General features: G+C 42.8%; 1 protein-coding gene across 8 annotated transcripts in view; it reads right to left on the bottom strand.

The window, feature by feature from the left end:
- LOC111979253 (rho guanine nucleotide exchange factor 18) overlaps nucleotides 1-18,567 on the bottom strand; it is a 25,007-nt gene extending 6,440 nt beyond the window's left edge. Inside the window, exons 1-15 of one of the 8 annotated variants that reach the window (XM_024009660.2) lie at nucleotides 18,448-18,567; nucleotides 13,318-13,516; nucleotides 13,018-13,158; nucleotides 12,720-12,841; nucleotides 12,427-12,537; nucleotides 11,111-11,354; nucleotides 10,640-10,894; nucleotides 6,721-6,906; nucleotides 4,609-4,818; nucleotides 4,177-4,301; nucleotides 3,956-4,027; nucleotides 1,510-1,557; nucleotides 1,161-1,343; nucleotides 353-505; nucleotides 15-143 (exon numbers count right to left, since the gene is read on the bottom strand). In XM_024009660.2, the coding sequence (XP_023865428.1) occupies nucleotides 15-143; nucleotides 353-505; nucleotides 1,161-1,343; nucleotides 1,510-1,557; nucleotides 3,956-4,027; nucleotides 4,177-4,301; nucleotides 4,609-4,818; nucleotides 6,721-6,906; nucleotides 10,640-10,894; nucleotides 11,111-11,354; nucleotides 12,427-12,537; nucleotides 12,720-12,841; nucleotides 13,018-13,158; nucleotides 13,318-13,420 (2,082 nt within the window). In that variant the 5' untranslated portion in view covers nucleotides 13,421-13,516; nucleotides 18,448-18,567. The other 7 variants (XM_024009659.2, XM_024009664.2, XM_024009662.2 and 4 more) reach the window with 7 other exon arrangements.

Here is an 18,567-nt window from a genome sequence, read left to right as displayed (position 1 = left end):
CACCACCTCCTCACCTGCTGAGTGTTGAAGTTAAAACTCCCAGGTTTGGCAATGGTCTTGCTCTTCTTCAACTTCATCTGTAAATCCAGGCGTTCCTTCTGTTTCTCCACAGTCCTTGTAGCCTCTCTCAGCCTCTCCAGATCCTGTTGGCAAGGTACGTCACATGAACAATGGAAACATGCCAGCAGCACTCACTTGGATAAAATCGGCAATTGAAGCTTTGTTTTAACTTATTTTTTTAACTCTTAATAGACCACTTTACATTTTGGTCATTTAGCAGACACTCTTATCACAGTAAGACCACAACTGTTATATTGTAACACTGTATAATGTAACAAAACAAAGCAGAAACCTGTTGGTAGGTTTCTCTCCATCTCTCCAGCTCCCCCCTCTCCTCTGCTAGCCTCGCCTTCATTCTCCTACACTCCTCCTCTCTGTGTCTTAGCTCCACCTCCAGGACCTCCGCCTGCAACTGGCGACGCTCCCGCTCCTCCCCGCAGCGAGCCTGAGAATGAGACGGATCAAATAGCAATGAGAGAAAAGTGAGATAGATAAGCAGGGGTGTCAAACTCATTACACGGAGGCCTGAGTTTCTGCTGGAGCAACTAGAAAACCAGGCGAGGAAAGTTCCTAACTAAATCAGTGATCAATCAATTACAAGGGAGAAGTTTAAAAAAACATGCAGACACTCTGCCCTCCGTGGAACGAGTTTTACACCTGTGAGGCAGAGAGATGAGATGGATATCATAGATAAACACAATAGATAGTTCAATTAATAGATAGAGGATTAATCGAGATAAAAATAAAGACGCAGGAAATCGCAAGTACTTGTGCACAGACAGACAAGCAACATTCATCCAGCAGGTGTAACCATGTAACAAGATTGTATGTATACTTATACAACATGTGGCTATATTTTGGTAAAAGCTGAAAGACGTAATAACTGATACAGTGTCTGCAGTTTAAAGCTCTATTCTAGCTACCTGTTCCTGATGGTGTCTGTTCCTGATGGTGTCTCTCTCCGTGTCTCTAACATATAAACAATTTTCTACCTCAGGGTTTTAAACTGTGTTCTAGTCTGTGCTGTCTGCAGTTTGTGGAAGTTGGCCATCTCCTCTCTCCATTTCTATAATGTAATAAACTGTGTTCTAGATCAATACCTGTTCTTGTCTGTGCTGTGTCTGCAGCTTGTGGAAGTTAGCCATCTCCTCTCTCTGTTTCTCCATGTTACGTTGTTTCTCCTGCTCCAGGAGCACATTTCCACGAGAACGGCCCGGATGCTCACGCTCTGACAGCGAGGCACGCTGCAACTCAATGTGGCTGTCCTGCTGGGACACGATGGCCTACGGGGACGGGCAGGGGACAAACTTAACACCAGGAGGCAGAGGACAAACTTCAGACCAGGGGACGGGCAGGGGACACAGTTAAAACATATCTAATAGTAAGATAAGACCAGTCAAACATAGCAACTGTCTGTAGAATGTAAAGAATAGATACAGTATGTCTTACCAGCAGACTGTAGAGTTTCTGTGAGAGCAGCAGCACTCTGTCAAAGAACTGGGGAGAGAGAGATAGAAATAGGTTTGTGTAGCAGCTTTCGAATAGCCGTGGGAAAACCAATTGCAAGATTTGAGAAGCACATCCCATCGTAAACTCAAGAATCCAAACAAATAAGTGCAAGGTAAACAAAAGGTTCCGGTATTCCAGGTATACAAATTAGATCAAGGTAAAACGTTTGCCATAACTCGTAGGCCTCACTTCCTGTTTCTATATACCCGGGCAGGCCCACCCATACTTACAACTAATTGAGGATAGAGGGAGTAATTGGCCTATTAGAATTCAAATAATAGAGCATAACCAAATGAATGCATAAACCATATAGAGTGCCGTGAAAAATTATTTCCCCCCTTTCTGATTTTCTATATATTTTTTTCTATATATTTTTGACACCGAATGTTATCAGATCTTCAACCAAAACCTGATGTTGGATAACGGGAACCTGAGTGAACAAATAACACAACATTTTGATAAAGTTATGCAATACCCAATGCCCCTGTGTGAAAACAGAAATTGCCCCCTTACACTCATTAACTGGTTGTGCCATCTTTAGCTGCAATGACTGCAACCAAACACTTCGTAGAGTTGTTGATCATACTCACATCGCTGTGGAGGAATTTTGGCCCCCTCTTCTTACTTTAACTTAGAAATATTTGTGGGTTTTTATGCATGAACTGCTCATTTCAGGTTCTGCCACAACATTTAAAATCAGGTTCAGGTCTGGACTTTGACTAGGCCATTCCAAAACTTTACATTTGTAGATTTTCAGCCATTCTGATGTAGAGTTGCTTCTGTGTTTTGGATAATTGTCTTGCTCCATGACCCAGCTACGCTTCAGCTTCAGCTCACGGATGGATAGCCTGACATTCTCCTTTAGAATTCTCTAATACAGGCATCCCGAGTGGTGCAGCGGTCTAAGGTGTCACTACAGACCCGGGTTCGATCCCAGGAGGTGTCACAACCTGCCGTGATCGGGAGTCCCATTGGGCTAYGCACAATTGGCCCAGCTTCGTCCGGGTTAGGGGAGGGTTTGGTCGGGGGGGCTTTACTTGGTTAATTGCGCTCTAGTGACTATGTGGCGGGCCGGGCGCCTGCAGGCTGACTTCGGTCGTCAGTTGAATGGTGTATCCTCCGACACATTGGTGCTGTTAAGAAGCGAAGTTTGGCGGATCATGTTTCGGAGGACGCATGACTCGACCTTTGCCTCCCAAGCCCGTTGGGGAGTTGCAAGAGACAAGATCGAAATTGGGGATAAAAAATAAAAATACATTTCTTTAATACAGAGCAGAAATCATGGTTCCTTCAATGATGGCAAGTCGTCCAGGTCAGGAGGCAGCAAAGCTACCCCGAACCATCACACTACCACCGCCATGCTTGACCGTTGGCATGAGGTTCTTACTGTGGAATGCAGTGATTGGTTTTCGTCAGACATAACGGGACCCATGTCGTCTAAAAAGTCAACTCAAATTGGCCAAAAAGCACCTGGATGATTGTCAAGAATGTTCTATGGACAGATGTGTCAAAAGTGGAACGTTGTTACGTCTCTCGAAAACTAAACACTGCATTCCACAGTAAGAACCTCATACCAACGGTCAAGCATGGCGGTGGTAGTGTGATGGTTCGGGGATGCTTTGCTGCCTCGGGACCTGGACGACTTGCCATCATTGAAGGAACCATGAATTCTGCTCTGTACCAGAGACTTCTAAAGGAGAATGTCAGACTATCCGTCCGTGAGCTGAAGCTGAAGTACAGTTGGGTCATGCAGCAAGACAATGATCCAAAACACACAAGCAAGTCTACATCAGAATGGCTGAAAAGCAACATATTTAAAAGTTTTGGAATGGCCTTGTCAAAGTCGAGACCTAAACCTGATTGAGATGTTGTGGCAGAACCTGAAACAAGCAGTTCATGCTCGAAAACTCACAAATGTTGTCGCTGAATTAAAACAGTTCTGCATGGAAGAGTGGGGCAAAATTTCTCCACAGCGATGTGAGAGACTGTTCAACGACTCTAGGAAGTGTTTGGTTGCAGTCATTGCAGCTAAAGATAGCACAACCAGCTATTGAGTAAGGGGGTTTTGGGTGTTGCACAACTTTGTTTATGAAATAAATGAAAACCTTTTTTCATTCAGGTTCCCTTTATTTAATATTAGGATTTGGTTGAAGATCTGAAAACATTCGGTGTCAAAAATATGCAAAAATAGAGAAAATCAGAAAGGGGGTAAATACTTTTTCACAGCACTTGTACATAAATTAAATGATCCTTAAATATAAATGTGATCTAATAGACAAATATTTGCATATTTGGTTAGCACAATAAAAAAAAATGTGACTGCAGATATTCATGAACCTAAACATCAAGATATGTTCAGACTTCAGAGTCATCTAGCAACACTTACCTCAGCTTCAGGAAAGGATGGATTTGGGCATGGAGAAGTCCAGTATGATGCTGGTGCTGGTGACTCATCAGCCTGTAATCACAATACCATGAATCAGATTAACTAAACCAGTCAATACCTCCCTCCCTCCCTCTCTCTCAGAGAACAAGAGCACACTTGTAGGAGGGAACAAGTGCCCACTTGGAATTGAAAGGGAGAGAATGGGACAGCCAGTCACTCACCGACAGTTCCAGACTCTCTGACTGGTCAAGGTCCTGTAGCTGGGGGTCAGAGTTTGAATGCTGACCTCTGTCTAGAGGTTGTACCGCCACACTGCCTGGCCGATCTCCCGCCTGTATATTACCATCTGGAAAACATGCAGCAAATGTTTGCTGAAAACATTCAGCAAATGTTGAACAAATAATGTTCAACTGTGTTCCAAAGAAAACACTGGATTTGTGAGATAAGAGGAATGATACAGCATGACCAGATATGAATACGAACAGTGGTATAATAAGGGAAAGGGAAGGGAGATACCTAGTCAGTTGTACAACTGAATGCATTCAACTGAAATGTGTCTTCCGCATTTAACCCGACCCCTCTGAATCAGACAGGTGCGGGGGTCAATCCAGCAACCACAGCAATATGAGTTGTAGACTGAGCGGTAGACTTACTCTTCATAGGGGGTATGGGATTGCAGACATAACCCCCTAAGGTTTCGGCTCTCCTGAGTGCGGCCAGGTTCCCAAGGCCTAGCCCCCCTCGAAGGAGCCGTAGATCTTCTGGCCTCAAACTGTATCCCCCTGATCCCAGGAAGTCCTCTGGAGGGGGGTAGGGGTCTCTCAGAGTCACACTGGACAGGAGAAGGTTCTGCAGATTCTCCACTGAAGAGAGAAGAAGAATAAACTAAAAGCTGATTATCTGACTGACAAGCTGACATTGGATTCTCATGGTGGGTCAATAAGTATTTACAATTGAAGTTGGAAGTTTACATACACTTAGGTTGGAGTCATTAAATCTTGTTTTTCAACCACTCCACAAATTTCTTGTTAACAAACTATAGTTTTGGCAAGTCGGTTAGGACATTACTTTAAGTCATTTTTCCAACAATTGTTTACAGACAGATTATTTCACTTATAATTCACTGTATCACAATTCCAGTGGGTCAGAAGTTTACACACACAAAGTTGACTGTGCCTTTAAACAGCTTGGAAACTCCAGAAAATGATGTCATGGCTTTAGAAGCTTCTGATAGGCTAATTGACATAATTTCAGTCAATTAGAGGTGTACCTGTGGATGTATTTCAAGGCCTACCTTCAAACTCAGTGCCTCTTTGTTTGACATCATGGGAAAATCTAAAGAAACTGCCAAGACCTCCGAAAAGACATTGTAGAACTCCACAAGTATGGTTCATCCTTGGGAGCAATTTCCAAATGCCTGAAGGTACCACGTTCATCTGTACAAACAATAGTACACAAGTATACACACCATGGGACCATGCAGCCGTCATACCGCTCAGGAAGGAGACGCGTTCTGTCTCCTAGAGATGAATGTACTTTGGTGCGAAAAGTGAAAATCAATCCCAGAACAACAGCAAAGGACCCTGTGAAGATGCTGGAGGAAACAGGTACAAAAGTATCTATATCAACAGTAAAACGGGTCCTATATCGACATAACCTGAAAGGCTGCTCAGCAAGGAAGAAGCAACTGCTCCAAAACCGCCATAAAAAAGCCAGACTACGGTTTGCAGCTGCACATGGGGACAAAGATCGTACTTTTTGGAGGAATGTCCTCTGGTCTGATGAAACAAAAATATAACTGTTTGGCCATAATCACCATCGTTATGTTTGGAGGAAAAAGGGGGTTGGCTTGCAAGCCGAAGAACACCATGCCAACCGTGAAGCACGGGGGTGGCAGCGTCATGTTGTGTGGTTGCTTTGCTGCAGGAGGGACTGGTGCAATTCACAAAATAGATGGCATCATCAGGATGGAAATGTATGTGGATATATTGAAGCAACATCTCAAGACATCAGTCAGGAAGTTAAAGCTTGGTCGCAAATGGGTCTTCCAAATGGACAATGACCCCAAGCATACTTCCAAAGTTCTGGCAAAATGGCTTAAGGACTACAAAATCAAGGTATTGGAGTGGCCATCACAAAGCCCTGACCTCAATCCCATAGAAAAGTTGTGGGCAGAACTGAAAAAGCATGTGCGAGCAAGGAGGCCTACAAACCTGACTCGGTTACACCAGCTCTGTCAGGAGGAATGGGCCAAAATTCACCCAACTTATTGTGGGAAGCTTGTGGAAGGCTACCCAAAAAGTTTGCCCCAAGTTAAACAATTTAAAGGCAATGCTACCAAATACTAATTGAGTGTATGTAAACTTCTGACCAACTAGGAATGTGATGAAAGAAATAAAAGCTGAAATAAATCATTCTCTCTACAATTATTCTGACATTTCACATTCTTAAAATAAAGTGGTGATCATAACTGACCTAAAACAGGGAATTTTTACAAGGATTAAATGTCAGGAATTGTGAAAAACTGAGTTTAAATGTATTTGGATAAGGTGTATGTAAACTTCTGACTTCAACTGTATATCAGATTTACTAAAGAAAAGGGTTAAGTTCCCTATTATCAGATCCTATCAGACCTAGCAGGAGTACCAAGGCCAGCCTATCAGAGGTGAAGGTGGAGCTATTACAATATTGCTTTAACCTATCAAATCCTCTCAGATCTCCACAATTGCATAAGGTCTAGGGGTGGATTTATCATTCAAACCTACCCTCAGTGATGGCCCCCTTGAGCAGTGTCTCCCCCTGCTGGGGGTCTAAGTCGTCACTGCGGAGCAGCAGACGAGAGTGATTAGCTACATCCTCCAGCCCTGTTACAGCCTCCGCCATGTCAGCAAAGATACGCAGCTTCTCTGTCAGGCTCTGCATGATCTGGGCATCCTTCATACATAGACTCCCTGGAGACACACACAGATTCTATGGTCAGAAAAAAAACAGACCTACAGATACACACACATATATTCCATATGACCTGACAATGGGAGTTGCAGGCAGCTGTTATCGAGGACATTTTGAAGCGCTCGGGTAGAGCTGGTATGGGTAGCGTCTTTTACCTTGGAAGTCTCTGAGACTGGTTTAGCCTGGCCTCCTCCTGTTCACTGTACAGCTGCTCCTCCATCGTGTGCGTGGCCAAAGAGCTCTATTTTCTTGTCATCCAACAAATCTTAAACACCTGGAGTTGGCACTTGGATGCCAAATGTCATTGGCACTTGGATTGGAACCAGTGTTATGGTCGGATGACATGAAAATAGATCTCTTTGGCCACACACACCAGTGGTGGGTTTGGAGTCAAAATAAGGATGCATGAGCATAAATTAACCCCACGCTGGTCAGTGCCCTTAGCAATTCGAGTTTCAGCCAATGAGCTTCAGCCCCTCGCTATTTGAGTGACAGCTAGCAAGATGCACACACAGTAGAGTGAGAGAGAGAGAGAGCAATGACTTGGTGCACATAGAGTGAGCTCCAAAAGTATTGGGACAGTGACACATGTGTTGTTGTTTTAGCTCTGTACTCCAGCACTTTGAAATTATACAATGACTATGGGGTTAAAGTGTAGACTGTCCGTTTTAATTTGAGGGGATTTTAATCCATATGGGGTCAACTGTTTAGAAATTACAGCACTTTTTGTAAATAGTCCCCCCGTTTTAGGGGACCAAAAGTATTGGGACAAATTCCTGTGTATTAAAGTAATAAAAGGTTTAGTATTTGGTCCCATATTCATAGCACACAATGACTAGATCAAGCTTGTGACTCTACACATTTGTTGGATGCATTTGCTGTTTGTTTTGGTTGTGTTTCAGATTATGCCCAATAGAAATGAATGATTCATCATGTATTGTGTCGTTTTGGAGTCACTTTTTTGTAAATTAGAATAGATTATGTTTCTAAACACTTCTACATGAATGTGGATGCTACCATGATTATGGATAATCCTGAATGAATTGTGAATAATGATGAGTGAGAAAGTTACAGATGCACAAATATCAAACCCCCAAGACATAATAACCTGTCACCATTACAATAACAGGGGAGGTTAGCATTTTTGAGGGGATATGATATTTGTGCGTTACAATAAAAGTGACTCCAAAATGACAATACATTATGAATCATTCATTTCTATTGGGCACAAAACACAAACACAACAAAAACAAACAAAACAAACACAGAAACTCAACCAAAACAAACAGCAAATGCATCCAACAAATGTGTAGAGTCACAAGCTGGATGTAGTCATTGCGTGCTATGAATATGGGACTAAATGCTTAACTTTGTACTACTTTAATACACATACAAGTGAATATGTCCCAATACTTTTGGTCCCCTAAAATGGGGGGACTATGTACAAAAAGTGCTGTACTTTCTAAAGAGTTCACCCGATATGGATGAAAATACCTTCAAATTAAAGCTGACAGTCTGCACTTTAACCTCCTTTTCATTGTGTCATTTCAAATCCAAAATGCTAGCGTACAGTCGTGGCCAAATGTTTTGAGAATGACACAAATATTAATTTCCACAAAGTTTGCTGCTTCAGTGTCTTTAGATATTTTTGGCAGATGTTACTATGGAATACTGAAGTATAATTACAAGCATTTCATAAGTGTCAAAGGCTTTTATTGACAATTACATGAAGTTGATGCAAAGAGTCAATATTTGCAGTGTTGACCCTTATTTTTCAAGACCTCTGCAATCCGCCCTGGCATGCTGTCAATTAACTTCTGGGCCACATCCTGACTGATGGCAGCCCATTCTTGCATAATCAATGCTTGGAGTTTGTCAGAATTTGTGGGTTTTTGTTTGTCCACCCGCCTCTTGAGGATTGACCACAAGTTCTCAATGGGATTAAGGTCTGGGGAGTTTCCTGGCCATGGACCCAAAATATCGATGTTTTGTTCCCCGAGCCACTTAGTTATCACTTTTGCCTTTCCATGCTGGAAAATACATTGTTCGTCACTAAACTGTTCCTGGATGGTTGGGAGAAGTTGCTCTCGGAGGATATGTTGGTACCATTCTTTATTCATGGCTGTGTTCTTAGACAAAATTGTGAGTGAGTCCACTCCCTTGGCTGAGAAGCAACCCCACACATGAATGGTCTCAGGATGCTTTACTGTTGGCATGACACAGGACTGATGGTATAGCGCTCACCTTGTCTTCTCCGGACAAGCTTTTTTCCGCATGCCCCAAACAATCGGAAAGGGGATTCAGAGAAAATTACTTTACCCCAGTCCTCAGCAGTCCAATCCCTGTACCTTTTGCAGAATATCAGTCTRTCCCTGATGTTTTTCCTGGAGAGAAGTGGCTTCTTTGCTGTCCTTCTTGACACCAGGCCATCCTCCAAAAGTCTTCACCTCACTGTGCGTGCAGATGCACTCACACCTGCCTGCTGACATTCCTGAGCAAGCTGGTGGTGTACTGGTGATGCCCCGATCCCGCAGCTGAATCAACTTTAGGAGACGGTCCTGGCGCTTGCTGGACTTTCTTGGGCGCCCTGAAGCCTTCTTCACCACAATTGACCCGCTCTCCTTTAAGTTCTTGGTGATCCGATAAATGGTTGATTTAGGTGCAATCTTACTGGCAGCAATATCCTTGCCTGTGAAGTCCTTTTTGTGCAAAGCAATGATGACGGCACGTGTTTCCTTGCAGGAAACCATGGTTGACAGAGGAAGAACAATGATTCCAAGCACCACCCTCCTTTTGAAGCTTCCAGTCTGTTATTCGAACTCAATCAGCATGACAGAATGATCTCCAGCCTTGTCCTCGTCACTACTCACACCTGTGTTAACAAGAGAATCACTGACATGATGTCAGCTGGTCCTTTTGTGGCAGGGCTGAAATGCAGTGTAAATGTTTTTGGGGGATTCAGTTCATTTGCATGGCAAAGAGGGACTTTGCAATTAATTGCAATTCATCTTATCACTCTTCATAACATTCTGGAGTATATGCAAATTGCCATCATACAAACTGATGCAGCAGACTTTGTGAAAATGTATATTTGTGTCATTCTCAAAACTTTTGGCCATGACTGTACAGAGCCAAAACAACAACAAATGTGTCACTGTCCCAATACTTTTGGAGCTCACTGTAACTGTACATTTGTGACGTAGTAAGCAATTTACGGTGACCACTTTTGGCTCGTGGACGCTACTTTCAGAAAAACTGGCTAAAAAGTATTCAAAAGTACCAGAGAATATCTTTAAGGTCAACTCATGAACTTCACCCAGTACCAGGACATTTTTGCCAAAAAACCTGGTTGCCTCTGCCAGAAGGCTGAAACTTGGCCGAAAGCAGATCTTCCAGCAAGACAATAACCCCAAATAATTGGTTAATTGACCACAAAAATCAACATTTTGCATTGGCCATCTCAGTCTCCGGACTTGAATCACAGTGAAAACCTGTGGTTGGGCAGTCCATAAGCGCAGATGAAGGATATCAAGGATCTGGAAAGATTCCGAAAACAGCGGTGCCAATAATTTTGACCCCAATCTTTTTGAAAGAAACATTTTTACATGTAAAAAATTGTTTTTGCATACAATATAGCTCAGTATGTGTATTATTTATTTGATACTGTTTTTTTGCTGATCTTTATCAAGGGTACCAAAAATTTGGGATCTGACAGTATTTCTTTTAAATCACCTTTCAGCCATCCGTTGGCTGCCTGCCAGTTGACAGTCCCCTCATGGAGCAGGGTTCTGGTCCCCACTGCCAGGTCCTCTCTCTTGAACACCCTTTCGTCCTTCAGCCTGCCGTGGGAATGAGGTTGCAAACTGCTGCCGATGTCTCTCAACCAAGAGGCCCTCTCATAGTCATGGACCTGAGAGTCCACAGCAGAGATTGTCTCTCTGATCAGAACCAGGGCTTGGGCCAGGGCATCGTGCTCCTCACTGTCAGCTGATGGGAGAAGATGGGATGAGAGTAGAGGATTGGGTTTGGGTTCATTCCAATTCAATTCAGTCAATTCAGGAAGTAAAATCTAATTTCACTTGTGAACAGCGCGGTTATCAAGCATGCTGGGCCTGGGGGCCTATAGTGCAAAGAGATATGCATCCTAGCCCAGCTGAGTCCACCTTAAAGGCATTCAGTTACCTAACTGAGTTTGTTAGTTACCATCAGTGTTCTGTAGAATGCGTTCGACCAGAAAGGGGTACTTTGTGAGCCGCTGAGTCACCAACAGAATACATTCTGGGACTCCTAACTGCCGCACGATGGACAACCGACCGATTTTCGTAATCAAGTTCTGGAACTTCTTGTTGTTCTGTAGCTGTTCTTTGTAGAAGCTGACAGCATCTGTGTGGTGACTGCAGCAGTCTCCATAGCTCTCCTTCATCCTCTCTCCCATCTCACCTGAAAACTACACCACCACATCATCATGATAATGATCAGGTAAACAACAATAAACAAGCAAACATCAGGTATCACTCAATATATGACAAAGGGATAGTACAGAGAGAGTCATGATTTCTTGAGAATGCTTTCTCAGAATCAGAGAGAGAGAGAGAGAGGCGGGCTACCTAGTTGATCAGTTTATCTCCCAGCTGTGTGACAGTGTAATGGCTCCTACCCATTTGTGTTACAGTGTAATGGTTCCTACATGTCTGTTTCAATGACTGTGTATATGAATGGACCAAGCCATCGATCATGTGAAACCATTAATTCCTATGTGAAGACTCAATAGCGCATTGAAGCCAAATGAATTCAGTTAAGACGGCGTCTCATGGAGACAACATGCGCAGTTTGAGCTACTCCAGGAAGTGAAGTTGCAGGCTAGCTCAGTGCTGCCCCTTTACATTCATTAACTCAAGATGAAGGCGGACCTGGGTACTGCAGGCTGCCATGAGCAACAAAATTAACAAAATCAACAAAAATAACTTATTCTGTGTGCGATTTTAAAATAATCGGTTCAAAGATAAACATCTGGTGTATTAGAAGCAATTATTGGTACTTTGATTGTCTTCGATATTTTCACGAAGATTGCCATTTTATCCATTCACTAAAATGGGGGATCATGTTTTTTGCTAACAATGCCTGTAGTACCGCGGTCGGCCTTCAACTTCCATGGCTTAAATGAGAGGTGGCAGTCATTTTCCCCTGGTCTGTGTCACTTTGTAATGGTTTCTACCTGTCTGTGTTACAGTGCAGTGGTTCCTACCCTTCTGTGTAACAGTGTAATTAATGGTTGCTACCTGTTTGTGTAACAGTGTAATGGTTCATACCTGGTTGATGAGTATGTCTCCCAACTGTGCGACTGTGTAATGGTTCCTACCTGGTTGATGAGTATAGCTCCCAGCTGTGTGACTGTGTAATGGTTCCTACCTGGCTGTGTAAGGGTGTAATGGTTCCTACCTGGTTGATGAGTATAGCTTCCAGCTGTGTGACTGTGTAATGGTTCCTACCTGTCTGTGTAAGGGTGTAATGGTTCCTACCTGGTTGATGAGTATAGCTCCCAGCTGTGTGACTGTGTAGTGATTCTGTCCGTCGCGGCAGTCTCTAAGACACCACAGGAAGTGTTGGTGGATGTGCAGCAGGCTGTCCATCTGATGGAAGAGTAAAGGATGATGATTACTGTACATGTAATACACACCTATTCGTTTTAAGCAAGAGATGGAGTCACCGGAGGGAACATCCTGTCCAGCTTATGCTCCTTCATCTGTAGGCTCTGTCTCAGATCTCTCTCTCTCCCCATCTCTCTGTATGTACGTGTGTGTGTGTGTGTTACCTGAGGGAACATCCTGTCCAGCCTAGTCTCCTCCATCTGTAGGTTGTGTCTCAGCTCATACTGGTACACACTCAGCAGCAGCTTCAAGGTCCGCATGTGGTACACCTCAGTCTGGATCAACTCTGACACACACACACAAATACAGCATCATCATTATTACGGTTATAAAGTTACTACCATCGTCATCATTATTACTGTTATAAAGAAGTCATCAACAACATAATTGTAGCAATGGTTATCATCATCACCCAAACCAATTCTTGAATGATAAGATCAGCTACCCCAGCTATAGTCTTACCATAGATGACATCTTGTCTCTTTATAGCATCTTTGTGTAGTCTCTTTATGTACTGCTGGTCCACAGAGACACTCCAGGACTCTCCCTCTAGGTCCTGAGCATCAGCCTCCAACTCCGCTAGCAGGGCACTGTAGTGGCCATCTACACACACACAATAACACACACACAGCTTAATGGACATCTAGACACACACAAAAAAAGTGTCACAATAACACACAACAAATATAAGACAGATACAATAACACATACAGGACTAACTACTGCAACTACTGTAGTGTAGCTGACTCCCTGATCCTGTACCTTCTAAGTTGATGATGTCGGTGCTGGACGAGGAGAGGGACACAGAGTCCTCAGGAGGAGGGGGTCGAGGAGAAAGTCCTCTGACAGCATCCAGGTCATCCATGTGTTACAGTATGTGGGGGTTAAAGGTCAGGATGATGGGACCAAGGCCATGGGGAGGCCATGGGAGCCTGGGGGATGGAACCTGTATACAGAACTGCTGGATGGAGGGAGGAGAGAGATTGCATTTGTATTACATTGTGTTTTGTTATTTAATTGCTCATTTGTAAAGCTAATGAGAAATAACCTGGCCAGGTCACAATACCGCATACGGTACTGGAAGTTTGGTTTCATGTAAAGACAGTGTTTTGTTTGTTGTGGCCTACTATAATTTTAGATGTTTAAACTGGTTTTAGATTAGATACACACCAAAAAAATGTGGACACACCTTCAAATTAGTGGATTCGGCTATTTCAGCCACACCCATTGCTGACAGGTGTATAAAAATTGGGCACACCGCCATGCAATCTCCATAGACAAACATTGGCAGTAGAATTGCCCATACCGAAGAGCACAGTGACTTTCAACGTGGCACCGTCATAGGATGCAACCTTTCCAACAAGACAGTTCGTCAAATTTCTGCCCTGCTAGAGCTGCCCCGGTCAACTGTAAGTGCTGTTACTTTGAAGTGGAAACGTCAAGGAGCAACAACGGCTCAGCCGCAAAGTGGTAGGCCACACAAGCTCACAGAACGGGACCGCCGAGTGCTGAAGCGTGTAGCGCTTGCAACACTCACTACCGAGTTCCAAAATGATTCTGGAAGCAACATCAGCACAATAACTGTTCGTCGGGAACTTCAAGAAATGGGTTTTCATGGCCGAGCAGCCGCACACAAGCCTAAGATCACCATGCGCAATGCCAAGCGTTGGCTGGAGTGGCGTAAAGCTCGCCACCATTTTACTCTGGAGCAGTGGAAACACGTTCTCTGGAGTGATGAATCACGTTTCACCATCTGGCAGTCCGACGGACAAATCTCAGTTTGGCGGATGCAGGAGGAGGAGTAGCTCTGGGGCTGTTTAAGGCCCCATAATTCCAGTGAATGGAAATCTTAAGGCTAGAGCACACAATGACATTCTAGACTATTTCTACCGTTCCTTGAAACGATCAAAAGCTTGTATAGAAAATACCCCAGACAGGAAGAGAGGATTAAATCGTGTTGAATCCTGAGAAAGACTATTTTCTATTACAGAACAGAAACAAAGCCTGTGGTGTGGAAAGGAAAGAAAGCTGGTTTGACACACTTACAGCACGACAGCCCTAGTCAGACGAGCTCACTGACAACACACATGGCAGGGGTGAGGGACGGACAGGGAGAATTCACACAACACAAGACCGCAGGGGGCAATTCCATGATAACGAACTTGCGCCGAGACACAGATTTATTTATTAAAAAGTACGCCAAACAAAAACATTGATTTCAAAGTTTAACAACCCATACAACTCCATGCACAATGAATCCTTTTAACAATTTATACTGAATTTCAGTAAAATCTCCCTCAGTTTGTGTCCACGTTTTTCGAATTAGGATTCCACAATGTCTGCAGAAAGAATGGGGTATCAGCTATGGCATGGTACATTGACTTTGAAAAAAATCCTTTTTGGTTATTGAACTACAGTAAGTGAAGAGGATTTACACCCAGTAACAGAATTTGGGTAATCAAATCTGAAATAATCCTAGTCGTCTATGTTTCACAAGTTTGCAGTGGTGTAAAGTACTTAAGTAAAAATACTTTAAAGCACTACTTAAGTAGTTTTTGGGGGTAACTTTTACTTCACTATATTCCTAAAGAAAATTATATACCTTTACTCCATACATTTCCCTGACAACCAAAAGTACTCATTACATTTTGAATGCTTAGCAGGACAGGAAAATTGTCCAATTCAAAGACTTATCAAGAGAACATCCCTGGTCATCCCTACTGCCTCTGATCTGGCGGACTCACTAATCACATGCTTCGTTTGTGAATTATGTCTGAGTGTTGGAGTGTAACCCTGGCTATCTGTAAATATGTCAGAGTGTTGGTGTGTGCCCCTGGCTATCTGTAAATTATTTCTGAGTGTTGGAGTGTGACCCTGGCTATCTGTAAATTAAGTCTCAGTGTTGGAGTGTTCCCCTGGCTAAAAAACAAGAAAATGGTGCCGTCTGGTTTACTTTATGTAAGGAATTTGAAATGATTTATACTTTTGATACTTAAGTATATTTAAAACCAAATACTTTTATTGAAGTTGTATTTTACTGGGTAATTTTTACTTTTACTTGAGTCATTTTCTATTAAGGTATATTTACTTATACTCAAGTATGACAATTGGGTACTTTTTCCACCACTGCAAGTTTGAACATTAAAGTACAGCACAGTAGAGTTCAGTAAAGTAGAGTAGAGCACAATACATTAGTGAATTCAGCTCAGTGTGCTCTACTGTATACTGTACTGAACTATACTCTACTTTTTTTTATTGTACTCTACTGTACTGTGCTATCCAAACGTGTGAACCCAACTATGGTTTGTGACAACTATGATTTCCCATTGAAGCAAATTCAATTGCAGAAATTCCATTACCGATTTTTCAGAAATCCCGTTACTGATTTGGTAACGGAATTTCGAGTTGTAATCACTTAATTAATACAATTGATATCAGTAAAAACACTAATTGATAGGCCTACCTTTACTTGTTAATTCTGTGCATGTTCATTATCCTCCCTCTTCATGAGGGAGAGAAATTAAAAAATATCTTTAAGATGTGTTTTTTTGGTAACGGAATTTCGAGGCACAAGGCAATATTTCTTAAACTTACAAGAGGCAAACAATTTCTCCAAAACTAAATATTAAAGTGTTAATATAACTTGACAGGGGTCTTCAACATCATTGTGTTTTGATGTATTTCTAAAAACTGAAGACTTTTTCTGGTACTGTAGATGTTTTCTAAGACCCCTTTTCCGCGCCTTTTTAGGATGGATTAACATTTTTTTTTTTTATATATGCCTTAATTTAAAAAAAAATGTCTCTTAGCTTTAATTTGAGACCCAATTTGACATGCTCCTACGAACTTGATTGATGTTCATTAGCATCATAGCATAGACCTAATGGTCACAGTAGTGAACTGACCCCATCAACTAAATTGCATTGAAATAAAATATACTATCAACTTAATGAAGCCTTCATAGATCCTTTATAAGGCATAAATATATGAATAAAAAAAACATTCATAAGCATATGTCATGCTAAAAAGGATGGGGAAAGGGTTATGTCCCATGTAAAATGTCAGTACACCATCAGTATGTATGGGCCTCAGAGCAAGTTTGGTCTTATTTGTCCAACCACTGTAGCTCAAAGATCTCTCTCTACTGGGTGGACACACACACACACACACACACACACACACACACACACACACACACACACACACACACACACACGTGACAGCCTAGTGACACCAAGGCTGGCCAAAACATACAGACAGGAGTGTGTGCCATAGAGGAAAGTAACCCACTGGCTGCATGTGTGTGTGTGTGAATGTGTGTGCTTAGTTCACACAGCTGGGTACTAAAGACACAGTTCACACACCCTTCTGTCTCTACAGTCTCTGGCTCACCTGTTCACAGACAGACAGGACACAGCTTCCTCCTACAGTACACTATACACAGAGAGTCAAGAAGAGGCACCCTATTCCCTACATGGTGCACTACTTTTGATCAGGGCCCATAAAAGTAATGCACTACATAGGGAATAGGGTGCCATTTAGGAATTTAAGTTTTACACTTCCCCATACTGACCTGGCAGGAAAGGGGAGGAGGGGAGAGTGGGTGCGGACGTGAAATACAGGTCAGCCAAGTATCCCGGCGGGTGAACGCAGTGTCAGTAGATTAACGCTTTCTCTACGTTCAATGCATTTTCCCAGAAAAAAATGTAGTAAACGATAATGCAAAATAAAAAAGGTGCGTAAATGGCATTTATACTCCACTACAACACTGACTGCCTGTAAAACATTAGTCAGTACACTGCCACTAGCAAATGTTCAACATGCTCCCTTCATGATGTCCACAGGGCAGGGGCCTTGACACACTGTTTACTCATTAACAGGAAATAGCTACAGTATCTTTCTCTCCCTTTTGCTCTCTCGCTCTGTGCGTGTGTGTGTGTGGACTGTGGAGGCGAATTCTCAGGGCGAGAGTCTAAATCCTTGGGTTGGGGAAAAATGATGTGAGGGGTGTGTGTGTGTGTGTGTGTGTGTGTGTGAGAGAGAGTATGTGAGCTCCAGCACAGCTAGCTAGGCCTACTTATAATCATGTGACCTACTCCCATCAGGGGTTCTGCATGGACAAACTGAAAAATACAGAATACAGCCTCAGTAATGGCTGGCCTGGTCTGGGCCGGGGCTTTTCCCCCCTCACACACACACACACCCTGCCTGGGGCTTTTCCCCTCACACACACATCATATAGGTAGCTTGCTAAACAGTGTCCCATGTTTAGTTTCTATCTGAGAGGTGATAGTGACACCTGTCAGATCTTCTAACAGGGTCCATGAGGATCTGTCTTTCTAATGTAAAGTACTGTATTCAACAGAGCCACTGAGGTTAAGAACCTCTTCCCTCCCTAACAGGGAATAATCACGAGTGTGAATGGCAGGTGTTAATTTCAGTAGTGGAGAGAAGTGTGTAGAGAAATAGGTACAAGTGGGTGTCTGTTAACGTTTATGCTTTGATGTCTTGGAGAGAGATGGATATTCAAAATCTTAGTTTGACAACATATAACCTCCAAGTGACTTGAATTACTTTCAACAGCTGATTTTGAGCAAATACTGCATTGAAGTATGAATTTAAGTTTGAAGGCTACAAGGCATATGTTTGTAAAGCATTTCATTTCAGTACGTCAAATACATGTCGGTAGAATTTTCGAAAAGTTAATTCAAGTTAAAATTACTGCAATCATTACAATGTAACATTTTTATGGCGACCAACCAACCTAGCAACAGTCAGGTCCACATAGTCAGGTCAGGTGTTACAGCCTAAGTCAACAAGAAGTATTTCATTTCCCCGTGAAATAAAACTATAAAATACGACATCAACCCGATAGTCTCGATAAATTCTTACCCCACCCTCGAACTAATTCCAGCGCAAACTGTAGTAAAAAATGTTGTTACTTTGTATCAGCTGCTAAGGATCCCGGATAGCATCGACAGCGTTTGCGTGTACGAGCCTGTGCCGTTTCCT

This window comes from Salvelinus sp. IW2-2015, linkage group LG19 (assembly GCF_002910315.2).
Source record: "Salvelinus sp. IW2-2015 linkage group LG19, ASM291031v2, whole genome shotgun sequence".
Classification (NCBI taxonomy): domain Eukaryota; kingdom Metazoa; phylum Chordata; class Actinopteri; order Salmoniformes; family Salmonidae; genus Salvelinus; species Salvelinus sp. IW2-2015.
This window is presented reverse-complemented; position numbering and strand designations above follow the sequence as displayed.